Source organism: Gadus chalcogrammus, chromosome 18 (genome assembly GCF_026213295.1).
Source record: "Gadus chalcogrammus isolate NIFS_2021 chromosome 18, NIFS_Gcha_1.0, whole genome shotgun sequence".
Taxonomy (NCBI): Eukaryota; Metazoa; Chordata; class Actinopteri; order Gadiformes; family Gadidae; genus Gadus; species Gadus chalcogrammus.
Genome location: NC_079429.1, coordinates 3,020,758 through 3,036,325, shown reverse-complemented (window position 1 = coordinate 3,036,325; position 15,568 = coordinate 3,020,758). Strand labels below are relative to the sequence as shown.

Here is a 15,568-nt window from a genome sequence, read left to right as displayed (position 1 = left end):
AGCGTAGCTGAGTGTGTCTCTGTGTTTTGTTCATCTCCTTCCCTCTTTGAATATATTACCTATTGTGAGGAAGTGCTCAGGGTTCAAGTTCGGGCCATGGGTGTGTATGTGTTGTAGAGAGGGCGTAGCAAGGGGGCGTGGTCAGGCCTTGAGCTGCCAATGAGGAGCTGCCATTATACTATATACACTTGTTTACTCGTTAAGCTCTACCCCCATGGCTGTGTCTACCTCTGGGATTTATTCCAACATATTTCTTGAGATAATTTCTTTCGTTTCATATTTTTCTCCCGAAAGAATTAACAGTTCATTTTTGTGTGTGTGATTATGTTATTGTCTGTGTGTGTGTACGTCTGTTTGGAAATGTGTGTGTGTTCACGTGTGTGCATCTTTGTGTGTCTGTCTATCCGTTTGTCTGTGTGTGTCTTTGTGTGTGTCTGTCTCTCTGTGTGTGTGTCTTTGTGTGTGTCTTTGCGTGTGTCTGCATGCGCGTGAATGTGTCTGGGTGTGTGCGTGTGTCTTGGCATGTGTGTGTGTGTGTCTGTGTGTGTGTCTGTGTGTGTGTGTGCAGGGGAGGCCAGTGCGTCCACCATGTGGGACAACAAGGCCTGGACGTACTACAGTGACAACAGCACGACGGAGGAGCCGCCCTACCTGAACCAGGACTTCATCCACGCCCTGCAGCCTGACGCACGCCTCATCGTCATCTTCAGGGACCCCGTGGAACGGTGGGACACACACAAACACACACACACACACAGGCAACCAAACCCACACGCAGACACACTAACACACACACACACACACACACACAGGCAACCAAACCCAAATGCAGACACACTAACACACACACACACACACACGCAGACACACACACACGCAATCACAAACACAGGCAACCAAACCCACACGCAGACACACTAACACCCACACACACACACGCAGACACACACACACGCACGTAGACTTACCCACAGGCAACCAGACACACACATGCACGAACAAACATACACACACACTCACTTACACACACACAGGAAACCACACACACAAGCACGCAGGCAGTCAAGCGCACACACACACACACACACTTGCATGGTATTGAATCATTATAATAGTGCAGGTTACGATTTTCTCTGTAGATATTTTCATTCAGCTGCTGACAATGCACGCTTTTAGACAGGCCCTTGTGCTCTTAGCAATATGTTGTTTTTGTGTTTCATGTTTATATTATGCAAAAGTTTGAAGGCACTTCTTGACTTAATTGTGCATATAAATAGACGATAAACCTATCAAAATGAACGCGCTCTTACTCTGGTGAAGATGTGTGCTTGCCGTGTGCCCTGCAGGCTCTACTCCGACTACCTTTACTTTGGCGGAACCAATAAGTCCGCGGAGGACTTCCACGAGAAGGTGTCGGAGTCCCTGCAGCTCTTCGACGGGTGTGTTGCCATGACCACCATACGCTCCTGTGTGTACAACTCTACCCTCAACAACGGCATGCCGGTGAGAGTCCCCCTCCCCTCCCACACAGAACCACAGCGGTGACTACAGGCTGGGTTTAGAGGTCTGCAATGCATGCACCCGCTTCAAATGGATTTTGCGTCGTGACTCGAGAGACAACAACACAGGTTTTCGCAGAGCTGCATGCGTTAACGTGTACACCAGGGGGCGGTATAGCCCCGGAACAGTACAGTGTCCGTTACCTGAGTTGCGACGTGGATCTTCGAGTGTCTTTGCATATTATGTGCTGGAAGCGAAGATGTCGTTTGGCCTTTAGCGGGTAGGAGGGTGACGGTGTTGGTTGGTTGGTGGCGTCCCGTCTAGGGTCTGAGAGAGACACACAAGCTACACTGTGTGCCCGCACTTAATTAGCACATGCTACTACAGCTAACGCTAATCAAAGGGCTAGCGTCGGCAGGGGGTGATGTGGCGCGCCGTGGAGAGCAATGCGAGCCATTGAGGGCGACTTGGCAGCGCCACAGAGGAAGTCATTATTCCTGACCCAGTGGAGAGACAGGAATGGCTCGGCCATCAGGGCTAGGCTAACAAGACGGCTCTATCAGCAGCACTGTGCGCTCCTGTGGTCATTCTTACTCACGCACACACACACACACACACACACGGCCAGCGCTCTGCCCAGCATCCGGGCCCTCGGCCAGATTTTATTTTTTTTATTTAAGAAGGGATGAGGCGGGATTCTGGCCTATTTTAGACCCCCCTCTTCACACACACACACACACACACACACACACACACACACACACACACACACACACACACACACACACACACACACACACACACACACACACACACACACACACACACACACACACACACACTTCAGGCTACCCATGAGAAGCAGTCCCACAGCATGCTCAATCTCTCTTCCTGGCCTAATTGTCCACCCTCTCATTAGGCTACATGCAAAGCATTGTGGGTGTCTGCGGAGAGCGGGCCGCGGGCCGTGCCATGGCTCTGCGGTGCTGAAGGACTGGGAGGAAGAGATGAGGAGATAAGGGCCAGAGGAGGCATGAACAGACACATTCACAGCAGGACTCCAGCGCTCTCTCCATACAAAGGGCCGAGTTGTTTCGAGAGCCGTTTCAATTCCTGGTCATAAAACTGGGCAGAATTGGCCCCTTTCACTGTAGTTAAAAGAGCGAGTGTGCTCCCATGGAGCACAGAACCGAGTCCTAATGACAGGGCTCCGATTCACCACCGAGATGCACACGATTCATGTGAAAGCCGTCGAGCCTTTCCGGAATCACACTCCATCTAATCTCCCAATTACATTGGTGATGATGCCTTGGCAGTGTGCTTACCGTCAGGCTTCAAGGGTCTGCCTCTCCGGAGGGGAGGCAGGTCAATTGGAAACCGGAGCTGTTGTTCTGAATATTGAGAATCAAATTAACATAGCGCGCATACGGCCAACACAGAGATCTGCATGTTATGAAGAGGGTCCGGGTTTGACAGGACTGGGGGGGGGGGGGACACGCGTACGAACACGCGTACGAACACACACACACACACGCACACACACACACCTCTCACCACCTCATGCTGATGCAATTGCCGTGACGGTGACTTCAAGGGCATCTATATGATTGGTTCTGACACGGGGGGTGGGAGGGGATAGGTCCAGAGCCGGGGGGTTGGACAATTGTACTGTCAATCAAAATCATTGCTAGGGACAATTCCGTGTTCCCTTCGTATCACTGGGAACACGTTGGACGTCTCTGTGGCCCCACCCACTAGTGCACCAGCAATGAAGGCAGTAGAACGGCCTGAACGCTTTTTGAATCAACGTCACAACCTGCTAGGTTAAAGTAAACAAAATATGAATAGTATGCAATAAAATACATAATTAATACAATCAAATCCAAGTGTCCACTGATCCTAACCGATGCCCACTGACCCTGTGGTCTCCACTGCTTGTAGATCAGAATGCCTGTGGGCCTCTACGTTGTCTTCCTACTAGATTGGTTGACCATCTTCCACCGGGACCAGCTGCTGGTCCTGCGCCTGGAGGACCACGCCCTGAACCGGAAGTACACCATGAAGCGCGTGTTCGACTTCCTCCACCTGGGTGAGGAACACAACCACCAATCCGCTGTTCTGATGCCATGTTTTGGCGTGTTTGTTTTCGACAAATAGTGTGGCTGGAGGCGTGGATCTCGAAGTGTGTAATTGGTGGCCTGCGGTAGAAAACTAAAGATTGTCTGTGCTGTGTAGACTGGCTTCTGTAGAAATACACTTCTATCAAATCGCCGTCTCAAATTGGCAACCACTCACGAATGAGTTTCTCTTTGGTGAACGTCTCCGGAACGAAACAGGAAATGAGGCCTACCACCGCCCCCTTTGGTTTCTGGTTTCCGGCCCAGCCTCTCTCCTAGGTTTAATGTGGCAGGACTTCTGCTTCCCAGATTACTTCCCCATTCCTATTAATAGAACCATACTCGGCATGGAGATGCACACTCGGATTATGACCGACTACTTACTATTGAACAGTGGGTGTGATGTGCACACGATTCGGCCTTGTCCTAATGGAAAAAGCATGTCTCAAAGTCCTCAACGCAGGTGGGGAGCCCTGGAGGTCTTGTCACTAGATAAGCGACGGTGCCACAGTTGGCAGGGAATGGCATCGTGAAAACAAAGCACTTCATTTCCTGGATTCCTTCAACAAATGAAGCCACACATACTAAAGATGCAGACACAAAACAGAGAGACCTGGCAACACCAGCCGCAGTGTGTGTTTACCTCCTCGAGAGCACCTGCCAAGGGGAGCGGGCTCGGAGCACACTGTGACTGCACACACAGGAATTTCACAGCGGCTGCTTCAGTGTGGCTTCACTGAAGCTGTGAGGCTGTGGGAACTGGATCACAGCGGTGCTGGACGCCTCTGGAACTGTATTGACCTTGGTGTGTGTGTGTGTGTGTGTGTGTGTGTGTGTGTGTGTGTGTGTGTGTGTGTGTGTGTGTGTGTGTGTGTGTGTGTGTGTGTGTGTGTGTGTGTGTGTGTGTGTGTGTGTGTGTGTGTTCCAGGTCCGCTGACGGAGCAGCAGGAGGCTGAGATCACCCAGAGCCCGGCCTCCAACACCCGGAAGGAGGCTAACAGGAACCTGGGTCCCATGCTGGCCAGCACCAGGGACCTCCTGCAGGACTTCTATAAGCCCTTCAACCAGAAGCTGGCCCAGGTCCTGCACAACAACTCCTTCCTCTGGGACGGCCCATAGCAGCCGGGGGAACATCTGCTCCCTCGTGTTGGACTAGGAGAGGGACGCTGGGTATTATGGGCTGGCATCCGGCCGGCTCCCGCAACCCGAATGCAATTTTTTGGGTAATTCTGACTTTGTGTGAGCCGTGTATTTTTGTGAACACTCCCAGGTGAAGGACTTACACCACGACAATAATAACAACGGCAACGATAAGAAGAAGAAATACAGAGGGTTTTACTATTACCAAGGATTCGACAAAGCAATATCGGAAACGCAAAACCCTCCCTCTCTCTCTCACCACTCCTAAGGATCATGTAACAGATGCCGATATCCTTTCCACTCCCTCTGAAGTCCCTCCCTCTCTGCACTCCAAGGATGTAAAAGACACGATATCCTGTCCCCTCCCTCTGAAGTCCCTCCCTCTCTCTCTCATCACTCCTAAGGATGTTACAGATGCCGATATCCTGTCCCCTCCCTCTGAAGTCCCTCCCTCTCTCTCTCGTCACTCCTAAGGATGTTACAGATGCCGATATCCTGTCCCCTCCCTCTGAAGTCCCTCCCTCTCTGCACTCCAAGGATGTAACAGACACGATATCCTGTTCTGTCCCTCGGAAGTCCCTCCCTCTCTCTCGCCACTATCTACACATAGGAAACAGCCGCCTAACTGTTGTGTAGACGACTGACTGACTCGTCAAAAACAAGTACCTATTTGCTATCGTTTGTTGGTTTCGCTTCTCTGATGGTATGGTATGGTACAAATAATTTGTTTCAAGTTATTTAATGTAGTGGTGGTGGGGGAGTTGGTGGTGGTGGTGGTGAATCTACAATAGAATACAATGGCTTTTGTCTGTTTGTGTGTATGTGTGTGCGACAACACAAATGTATTTATGTATATATGTATAAAGGGAGAACATTTGAGAGATTTCAAACTTTCTTTTTTTTGGATAAAACTGAATAAAAAACTTAAAGAAACATGAGAGTGGTTGATTCATATGCATTTTTTTTTTTTTTTTTAATGCATGCTCTAACACAAAACAGTATGCTGATTTCTGCTCTTCCATGGCTATACATTACTGTGCATGAATTGTAGTTACTATGCACAGATTTGGTCAAAGATTAAGAAGAATTTTAGGATGTACTGTACTGACATCTAGTGGCTGATCTGGCAAGTTGCAGAAGTAGGTAAAATGTTCGAGGGTGAAATGTTCAGGAAGAAAGCAGTGTGACGACGCAGAGGTTTTACTGTCACCTTGCGACTATGCAACCTTTCCAAGCTACCTATTCAGCATTGTCTCTTCAAAACAGATGTCAAATTAAGAAAAATACATTAGAGCCCCCAGATGCTTAAATGATAAGTTGACTATGCACTAGCGCTAAACAGACATTTGCAGTGAGATCGCTCGCTCCAAATGTGCGCTCATCACCACCAGAGGTCAGTGTTGTCATATTTATGCATTCTGCGTTTCTCAAAAGGTAAGATGTGATAAAAAACAGTTTGCGTCTCTGAAAATAATGGATACTTTGGAGTACTTTCTTGATGATCTGCTTGAACAAACTCACAGCCAGTAGTAGTTCAAATATATATGATTACATTATATGCAGGAACGTCCTATTTTACAGGCAAACATATCCAAAAATGAAGCACAATCATGCTCAGAAAATAGGCATAGAGGTATAACGCACCAATTGTATATACAATGGGTCAGACCACTGGGCAGGATACATAGAGGGGAGGGGAGATAATCAAAACCCTTTAAAAATTATTGTATTGATGTGGGAATTTATTAAAAGGGGAATAGGCATCTATTAAATATATATTTTTAAATGACATGCATTTAGAAGTGATTTTTATTGGGGGCCAACTCCATGTTTTTAAGAAGTTAGAGGGGACCCGACCCCACTGTCACCCCCGGGATCTGAGTAGATTAGAATAGATCAATAGATGAGGTTGAAAACCACTGACCACAGCAAACACACTACTGCAGTTCAACCGTATGAAAGTAAATACTTTAATTTGGTTGATGGCCAAAAAACCCGAGGTGGCAGGGGTTTGACCTGCAATTAAAAAGATAAAGCGAATTAAAATACCATGGATTGAATAATAATGAATAGAATCCGTTCCACCTGGCCCGGTCTATTGTGTGTACAGAGGGAATCAGGAGTCCCTGCTCCTTCCGTATGATATTCCAGCTGCTGAGTGGAAGAGCCATGCAGCAGGAGAGCATCTTGTGGAAAGCAGACAGCGGCCGGCAACCTGCCACCTGTCAATGTAGGTCCTGCCCCAGGCTGGAATAAAGTTCAATTTTAAGCAATACATTTAAATAAAGGCCATTTAGCAGACGCTATTATCCAAAGCGACGTACAATGGCTCATACACACAGGTCAACCATGCAAGGCGACAGCCGGCTCGTCGGGAGCAGTCAGGGTGAGGTGTCTTGCTCAGTGTTACCTCAACACTCTAGCAAGGAGGATCCGGGGATCAAACTCACAACCCTCCGGTTACCAGCCAACCTGCTCTACCTCCTGAGCCAAGCCGACCCAACAACAACAACAACAACGTGGTCAACTTCCACAAGCAGCAGCTAGAGACAACGCCATCACGAGGCTTCCTGGCTGGCCGTTATCTCTGTGGCCATACCCAATAGATACGGGCACAGCTTGACCGTATCTATTGACGGTGTCCTTCGCGGGTACCTCCTGCGTCTAATACAAGTGGTCCCACCCAACCCCAGCCCCGGCCCATCCCATCATAGCCCTGAATTAAAACGGAGGGCGAGCAACATCTGTCCAACCTCCAGACGAACCGCACCGCTCGTCATCCGCTTTGGCGTCAGAACTCGCGCATGATCCGTTGCTATAGCTACCCGGCAACGTTGTGCGTGCGGAGGGAAGAGCAGCCGTGTGCGGATGCTGGGGGTCATGTGACCCCGGATTGGTGGTGTGTAAGACTTAATTGGTAATCTCTGATAGACAAACAGGCCGACAGATGGATGGATATATTGCATTGACAGATGGCTGGATGGATACATTTTTTTTTTACTGCTTTACATTTAGTTTATTTTTAAACAGGCAATGTCTTTGTTGAACTGCAGACTACACTTGGGGAAAAAGCTCAGTAACCAGTAAATTCCTTGACTTCTTCAGAATTCCTGAGGTAGTCTTTATGCAAAACATTTCCATAGAAGGTCTCTTTTTTGTCTGATTGCATTGATGACAATTGATCGTTCAATCCACCTTCTCACGCGGCATTTTTAGCATTTCTCCCTCCTCTCTCCATATCTCGTGCTACCAATCTCCCTCTCTCTATTTCTCCCTCACCCTCCCGCCCTCTCCCACTCTCTCTCTCTCGCCACCTCGCTCCCCGGGCCATCTCACTCACTCCCCCTAGAGTCTTGTCTTCAGCAATCATGGTCACGTTGAACCTGAAAATCAAATTCCACAGCATGGAAGGATCCCATCACAAAGAAGACAGCAGGGGAAGTGTCAAAGGCAGTTGTGGCTCTGTGACCAATGCCTGCCAACATGGCAGAAACATCCCCAAAAAAAAAATTCTTGAAACACAGTTAAAAAGAAGCAGACACATATTCCAGATATAGAAGAGGAACAAATCCTCCTTTATTTGAAACTACTTCTGTGTGTTAAATGCTGCGGTTTTCTCCCACTAGAGAATTTCGTTGAGATCTATAAAAAGAGCCGGGCAGATGAACACACGTTTTTGCGACACACATTTGCAAGTCATCAGGCTTTCTGAGGTCTCAAGACGCCCTGTCGGCGTGTACCAGGCCCGGTGCGTCGCAGCAGTGGTGGTGGTGGTGGTGGTGGTGCTGGTGATGGGGGTGCAGGGAGATGAGATGACACAGCAGTCAGGGACTCACGCAACTAGGGCATGACTAACAGACAGAGTCAGACTCAGCCTTTGTTACACTGCAGACTTCACTTAAGGAGAAGCTCTGTATGAGCCAGTATGAAACTGTATCGACCTATGTGTATTATGTAATGTAGTTTGTATAATGTTGGTTTTAATGCATCTTTTTAACGTAGTTAGTATTTAGTTGGTTTCTATGTATCTTTTTAACCACGTTGGCATATACCTAGTTGGTTTTAAGATGTGTAAAGTGTGTGTGTTTGCCTTAAAAAGCACTTCAAATAAAAATATATGATTCGATTTGCACAGCAATCCAGTGCAAAGTTTAAGTTATTAATTTCGTCCCCATTTGATAATTTCACTGATTATTCATCTGGTTTGCCTTGATCAGCTTTTCAAAGGATTCAGTCCAAACCCACGTGTTTACAATAGAATACGGCATGCTTTGTCTTTTTTTTTCTCCTTTTGGACACGTATTGTAATAATACCTCCAGGCAGGAGGGTCAGGAATTTGTTCTCGTCTTGCAGCCATGGATATCCATTGGGATTAGTTGTGTCAGGGTTATTGAAACAGACATTATACTGCAGTTGTCAACGGGTGACCAAAAATTACAATAAAATGTCAGAGGGTAAATACAGTTTCGCATCGACACAAATTGTTGCAGGAGAAAAACTGTCCCATCATCTGTGACTGATTTGAACCAAGCAGGAATTGCGTAACGTGGGCCTGGCAATCATTTTATTTTCCTGCTCCTCCTCCTTACCTTCCTCCTCCTCTTCCTCCCGTTCTTATTCCGCCACCTCCGCTTCTATTTGCCTGTTCTCTTCTTCCTCCCCCTCTTCCTCATCTCTGCTCTCTTGCTCTTCCCTGTTCTCCTCTTCCTACCCCTCTTCCTAATCTGCCTCCTCCTCCTCCTCCTCCTCTCTTCCACGTCCTCCTCTCTGCCCTCCTCTGGTTATAGACATACACACCTGGGGAGACTAAGGCACAGTTCCCATTTGTAAAGCATCAAACATGTTTATCTTTTGTTAGCCCTCCTCCTCTTCTTTCCTCTGCAGTTCCCTCGAGAGGCTCAGAGCACCGGACGCTGGGGCGATTCTTTTGGATCGAGATCATCACTGTTTGAGGAAGAGCTGTCCCCCAGATGCTAACCCCAGATGTGGGTTTGATGTTTGTGTTCATGTTGTGAGTTAGCGTCTTGTTCTCTGGCTGTCGGTTTCCCCTCCGGCCAGTAACGAGCAGAGCGCTGCTGCGTCGGAAAGGGTCATCGCTCCGTGTTCACTCGCAAGAGTAGGTATACCAGTACAAGGTAGGGCTGGGCGATTAATCAAATTTTGATTGCGATTAATCGAATTTTCGTTTATTTTTTATTAAATGTTTTATAGAATATCTAACATATCTTACATATCTGCACATTATATTAGATTTCAACATTTTCTTTTTGACAATTTTGTGTATTTTTTTTTTAAAGGTCAAATTTCAAAGTTCTCAGTTACAAAGTGTTTTTTGGGAGAGACATGCCGAATAAATACAAATTGTTTTCAAACTCAAAAATAATCGTTAGAATGAACGTGATTTCAATATTGACCAAAATAATCGTGATTATGATTTTTTCCATAATCAAGCAGCCCTAGTACAAGCGGACCCTCACAACAAGTGCTAAGGTTGCTACGTTCCACCCTCCCCCTCCTCAGCCAATGAGCTACCAACTACCCTCGACAGCCACCATGTGGGAACGACCGCGTGCCATGTTTTTATAATGGTTGACTTTTGGGTTTTTCGGTAGCTACTGAATGATTGAACAAACGCTGACCTTTCTTGTGAAGAACTGCTCAAATCTGTGCTTTAAATCCCTGTTTCTTCAGGCAGCACATCATTGATGCTGCTGAGTAAAAGTGTGAGAGAAAAAAGACAGATTTCATAAAAGACCCCATCGCTACACATGCAATCGGTCATGGCCCGAGTATAAAGGGTTGAAGCGCTGAGTGTTTGTCGTCATGCGGTGCACATCTGGATGCTTTACGGTCCCGTTCTGCTGGAGGCAGCGGCCCTAAGCAGGGAGAAGGTTATGAGGAACGCAGGTGTCCAGGAAGAGGGTGGCTTCCATAGGGGAAATGAGGCGGAGTTGTGCTTAGCATCGAGATTAAGGTCACTGCCCTGGCAGCAATGTCCAGCCTCCGACTCTTCTGGGGTCAGCAGATGAAACGACTTCACACACACACACACACACACACACACACACACACACACACACACACACACACACACACACACACACACACACACACACACACACACACACACACACACACACACAGTCTAAAATTCATAACGTGGGTTAAGAAATCCATTCTATTTCAATGCATATTGACACAATATGAATATTTCTTTTTTGGATTTTTTTTCTCTCGCCGTTACAAAAGCCCGATGGGAATGCCAGTCGAAGACTTTGGCGGACACCCAGGGAAAGTGAGTCTCCTGCGGACAGCCTTTCCGCTGTTATCCAGCTCTGTACAACATCCTGAGTGTCACCCCTGCACGCTTTCTCCCCTCCACACATACCCAGACAAAGCGCTTTGAAGAAAAGAGTTCATGATGACACGGACTGCCATGCATGGTCAGTTTCCCAAGAAGGAAAGTGTTGTTAATCATGTTTTATTATTCAATGAAGGGAATCTAATTTGGGCAGCCCTTTATCACAGTTCCAGTCTCCAAACGCTTCAAAGGCTATATTTGATAAGGGAACCCAACCCTGAAACCCCTAAAGCGCGAGGATAAAGCAAATAAATCATCGAGGACGAAACCGCGAGGTGGAACCGAGAAGAGGGATCCGTCCTTCCAGAGATGGTACGGAGACTGATGGCTGCCATAACGGACCGACGTAAGGCTACAAAGATTACAATTATTATAAACACCCAAATCAAATCAAAGGTTTAGAACTGACTAAACTGGATCAGCTGTGACTAGATTACAAACAGGACGCACACACACACACACACACACACACACACACACACACACACACACACACACCAGAACAAACAATCTAAAACCCTGCCACAACATCCAATTCCTACATCCTCCCCTGACCTTTAGCTAGCAAATAAACCGAAATGCAGTCATACACCCAGCGGCACCATGCAAATACCAGCATCTGCTATCTGAGGCTTGACCACCCAGTTTACTCTCCATGCTGTGTGCAGTGTGGGATTACCACTGCAGCTAATTAAAAGGGGCTGCGCTTTACCATCGACGGAGGAAAAGCAGATGTAACGCACTTCGAGGACCACGATCGCGGAACTCACTATTGATGTCCGTTCCTTGTATCCGCATAGAACAGGGGAGGAAATGTTTTAGGTCTGATGCCCCTTCCATGAGCTACTCTCTGCAGGAGGGCTTGAAACTGAAGGATTTGACTTCTCACAGACAGTTCTGGGCAGTTTCTGTGTTTAAGGACTAAAATTGTTCACATGAATTTCAAACTGATTCGTTGTATGCTTAAACCAGAGATTCCTGCTTGTCTATGAATGCCTTTTGTGCTTTTAGTGGTGTCTCTTAAGTACCCTGGTGTAGTTTTATGCTGCAGTTCCCCCTCTGAAAAAATAGATTCTAATCTCAATGATTCTTGCCTCGGGTTCAATAAAGGTTAAATAAAAGATTGCAGCAAACTAAAAAAGGTTTGGTTCACAGTCTCACTTAATGTCTGAATAGCAGAGGAAATGTGCTTATGTTTCACTGTGTGTCAGCGCTAGAAAAAGCTGCAGCAGGCCCAGGGCTATGGCTGCTGGTTGCAAGGGCGTTTACAAGGGCGTGTAATAGGGGTAGGGACTTACAGGGCTCAAAGCTGGTGAAAGGCCCCTCGGAAAAAATCAGAATTTAACTGGTTTATTTGTAAATTAAAAAAATCATTATCACAACAAATAAAACCCAATGAGTTATGGTCGAGTCCATAGACTAAGGGGCCACTCACACTAGGGCCGCGGCCAGTGCCCGAGCTCATTTGCACACTAAAGTCTAGAACGTTTGGCTAGTGTGACCACGCCATCCGTATTCCAGCACGGAACAGCCCCTTGGCCACGGCACGCCTTGGGAGAGGCGTGCCGTGGCCAAAGTACAGATGCTAATGAGATGACGCGCGGATACGCAACGTGAGCTGAACGACGTAGTCCTTGCGCTACCCTTCTTTCTTTATAGGTCCATGCCCTCCTTCGCACAAAAAATCATTTTAAACAATGGCGGCAAACGGTTCACGAGTGGGTTTACGTTGGTGCGATAGTGAAGTTGAGTGTTTACTTGCAGCTGGACGCCACGCTTGGTGATGACGTATTTATCGTATTACGACGTGATGACGTATGTATGAAGGAGCAATCGTGCCCAGGCCACGGCCTTTGGGAGCAGTGTGACCACGGGCCAGTGGGGGGAGTGGGGAGGGGGGGGGAATCGTGCTGAATCTTCCTGCAGCACGGAACAGGCAAATTTGCCTAGTGTGAGTGCGTCCTAAGAGACCTCAAAAACATGTATAGGCTATTACTGATTCTCCAAGATGGGCCAAAGTCACATGTGGTTCTGTCCGCGGCCTAACACATGTTTCGTTGGTAATCAGTGGTTTACTAGGTTATATACAGTCAAATAAAATACAATTTTATTATTTTGTCAAATAAAAACGAAAGGGGCCCCGGTGCTTGTATACATGGCCAAGAATTTGGTGCTACGCCCCTGGCCGGTTGCAGATGTGGTTTGGGACTGGCTCATCGGGAGCGGACTGACGCAGCTTCTGGGCCTGTTCAGCCTGTGTGCGCCTGTGGCAGTTCACACTGTTACCATGGAGATCGCCGGGAAATATCAATAGCCCAAATGGCAAAGTTCCTCCATCTCTGGTCTGATCACATCGAACCGAAGGGCTGAACGTTGCCCAGTGGCATTTGAGCCAAGTTTTGAAACTATGTTGAGCTATCGACCATAACAGCCACATGGAATAATGGCTTTGAGGAGCCGCCTCTTCGTTCAACGGTCGAGTTCTGATCCAAAGTGACAATCTGGTTGAGGAATAACAACGAGTAACGATGTGCTTCAGCAACACAGAAAAAACGCATCACAAGATCTAGACAGAATTACAGTCTCTTTGTGTAACAAACATGTTCACCGATATTATTCATGTACAAAGTTAACCCATTTTCTTTCAGTCTTAAAAATGAAAGGTTATTTTGTACTGCAGCAATCGTTTAATGGTTATGGTCTCCAATGTGTATTCATGACCATGACTAATACAATCTAGCGTTCATAGCGTTCAACATATCACATTTATTTGAGCGGGATGTCATTCAAACATCAGATTTATCATCGTCTCTCGGGTTCAATGGCCTGTCATGACGTATCCAGATGTCAACTTGGAACCGAGCTCGTTCCTTTCAGAGAGGCCGTTCTGTTTATCCATTACCCCCTCAGCGCTGTGATTTCAGATTAATGAGCTGGCCAAGAAATATTCAACTGCGCAACATTTCCAATGACACAACAAACACTTAAAAGACTGTGGTGTCGACCCCTGCTTTGCCCTGCAGAAAATAAATCCATTTTTTTTATTTTTACTCAATTACACTTCTGTATATCATTAACATGTTTAACGATGGAAATTTACTTTATGTTTACTAGGGTTTGGTCAACATAAAGTGTCATTGTTCGACCGTCTTTCCAGTACCTTCCACATCTAAGCCGTCTCCAGTTCTGTTGTCAATAGCTCGGTGCGCCGGCATCATGCATTTATTTATTATTTCAATTCTACCGAGTCACTGGCTGCACTGACACCCTGCTAATGAGAATGTCAGCAGTAGGATCTACACTCCCATAAGAAATACTGGAGACAGAGAGAGAGAGGGGAGAGCGATAGAGGGGATCGAGAGAGGAGCGAGAGAGAGAGAGAGAGAAAAAGGGGAGCGAGAGAGGGAGAAAGAGAGAGAGAGAGAAGGGAGCGAGAGAGACGGAGGGGAGCGAGAGAGAGAGGGGCGATCTAGAGAGAGGAGCGTGACAGAGAGAGAGGAGAGCGAGAGAGAGGGGAGCGAGAGAGAAAGAGGGGAGCAAGAGGGAGAAGGGAGCAAGAGAGTGCGACAGTGAGAGTGCGAGAGAGAGAGGAGAGCAATCGAGAGCGAGAGAGAACTCCCATGCATCTTCTTATATAGAGAAGAAGACATCATATTCCCTCAAGCGTTCGTACTGCTGTAGACTGTATTTATATCTGCACAGTAGAGCGAGCTGTAGAGAGGTCACACTTTGGCACGTATAGAAGCTAATCTCTCGATTGCTCCAGTAAAGTAAAGTTGACTCAGTGTCCCACCTCAAAAAGGCCCAAGAGTTACAATGATGCAAATAAAGCATGGTGCCAAGCCATCACCGATCAGTGGTCGGACTGGTCAGAAAAAACCTTCCCTTTAGTGATCAAAGGAAATCTATCACAAGGCCCGGAGCAGAGTGACCAATCAGCTGGTTGGGGTGTTCAGCCTTATTGAAAGTGTTGCCCTGTCGATGAGATGGGTGTGAGCTTCTATACGTGCATCCCACTGAATCAACACAGATTGAGAATCCAATCAATTAATGCATCCCGGTAGCAATCTGACAAATAGAACAGATTGACTGGGGCGTCATTTTGGTGCAAAGGATGCACGGAGGCACATCCCATAATCAAAAGGATACACAATAAGGCTGCAGGGTGCAGACCTTTCTAGTGTCAATAACCAAGGCCGGAGCCAGGCCTCAATGCTGGCTGTTGAAGGCATGCTTGTTAGTTTCTTGTTCTGCTCTGGTCTTTGTGTGTGTACCGGGAACCGAGCCAATTGTTTTAAAGGTGTACCGGGAGGGAGGGGATGAGGGAGGGAGGGAGTGAGGGGAGGGAGGCTTCACGGCGCATCTTGCCGTGAAGCCGTTGTATCAAAGCGCTCTTGACACCTCTTATCTCCCCCCTCATCCTCTATTGGACAGATCTGTTTAGTTGGG

At 47.3% G+C, this 15,568-nt stretch overlaps 1 protein-coding gene across 3 annotated transcripts in view; it reads left to right on the top strand.

Moving 5' to 3' along the window:
- LOC130371942 (carbohydrate sulfotransferase 15-like) overlaps positions 1 to 5,678 on the top strand; it is a 33,377-nt gene extending 27,699 nt beyond the window's left edge. Inside the window, exons 5-8 of one of the 3 annotated variants that reach the window (XM_056577824.1) lie at positions 569 to 725; positions 1,347 to 1,503; positions 3,442 to 3,589; positions 4,546 to 5,678. In XM_056577824.1, the coding sequence (XP_056433799.1) occupies positions 569 to 725; positions 1,347 to 1,503; positions 3,442 to 3,589; positions 4,546 to 4,736 (653 nt within the window). In that variant the 3' untranslated portion in view covers positions 4,737 to 5,678. Of the gene's footprint in view, positions 1 to 568; positions 726 to 1,346; positions 1,504 to 2,419; positions 2,963 to 3,441; positions 3,590 to 4,545 lie in introns of those variants that run through there. The other 2 variants (XM_056577825.1, XM_056577826.1) reach the window with 2 other exon arrangements.
- The last annotated feature ends 9,890 nt before the right edge of the window (positions 5,679 to 15,568 follow it).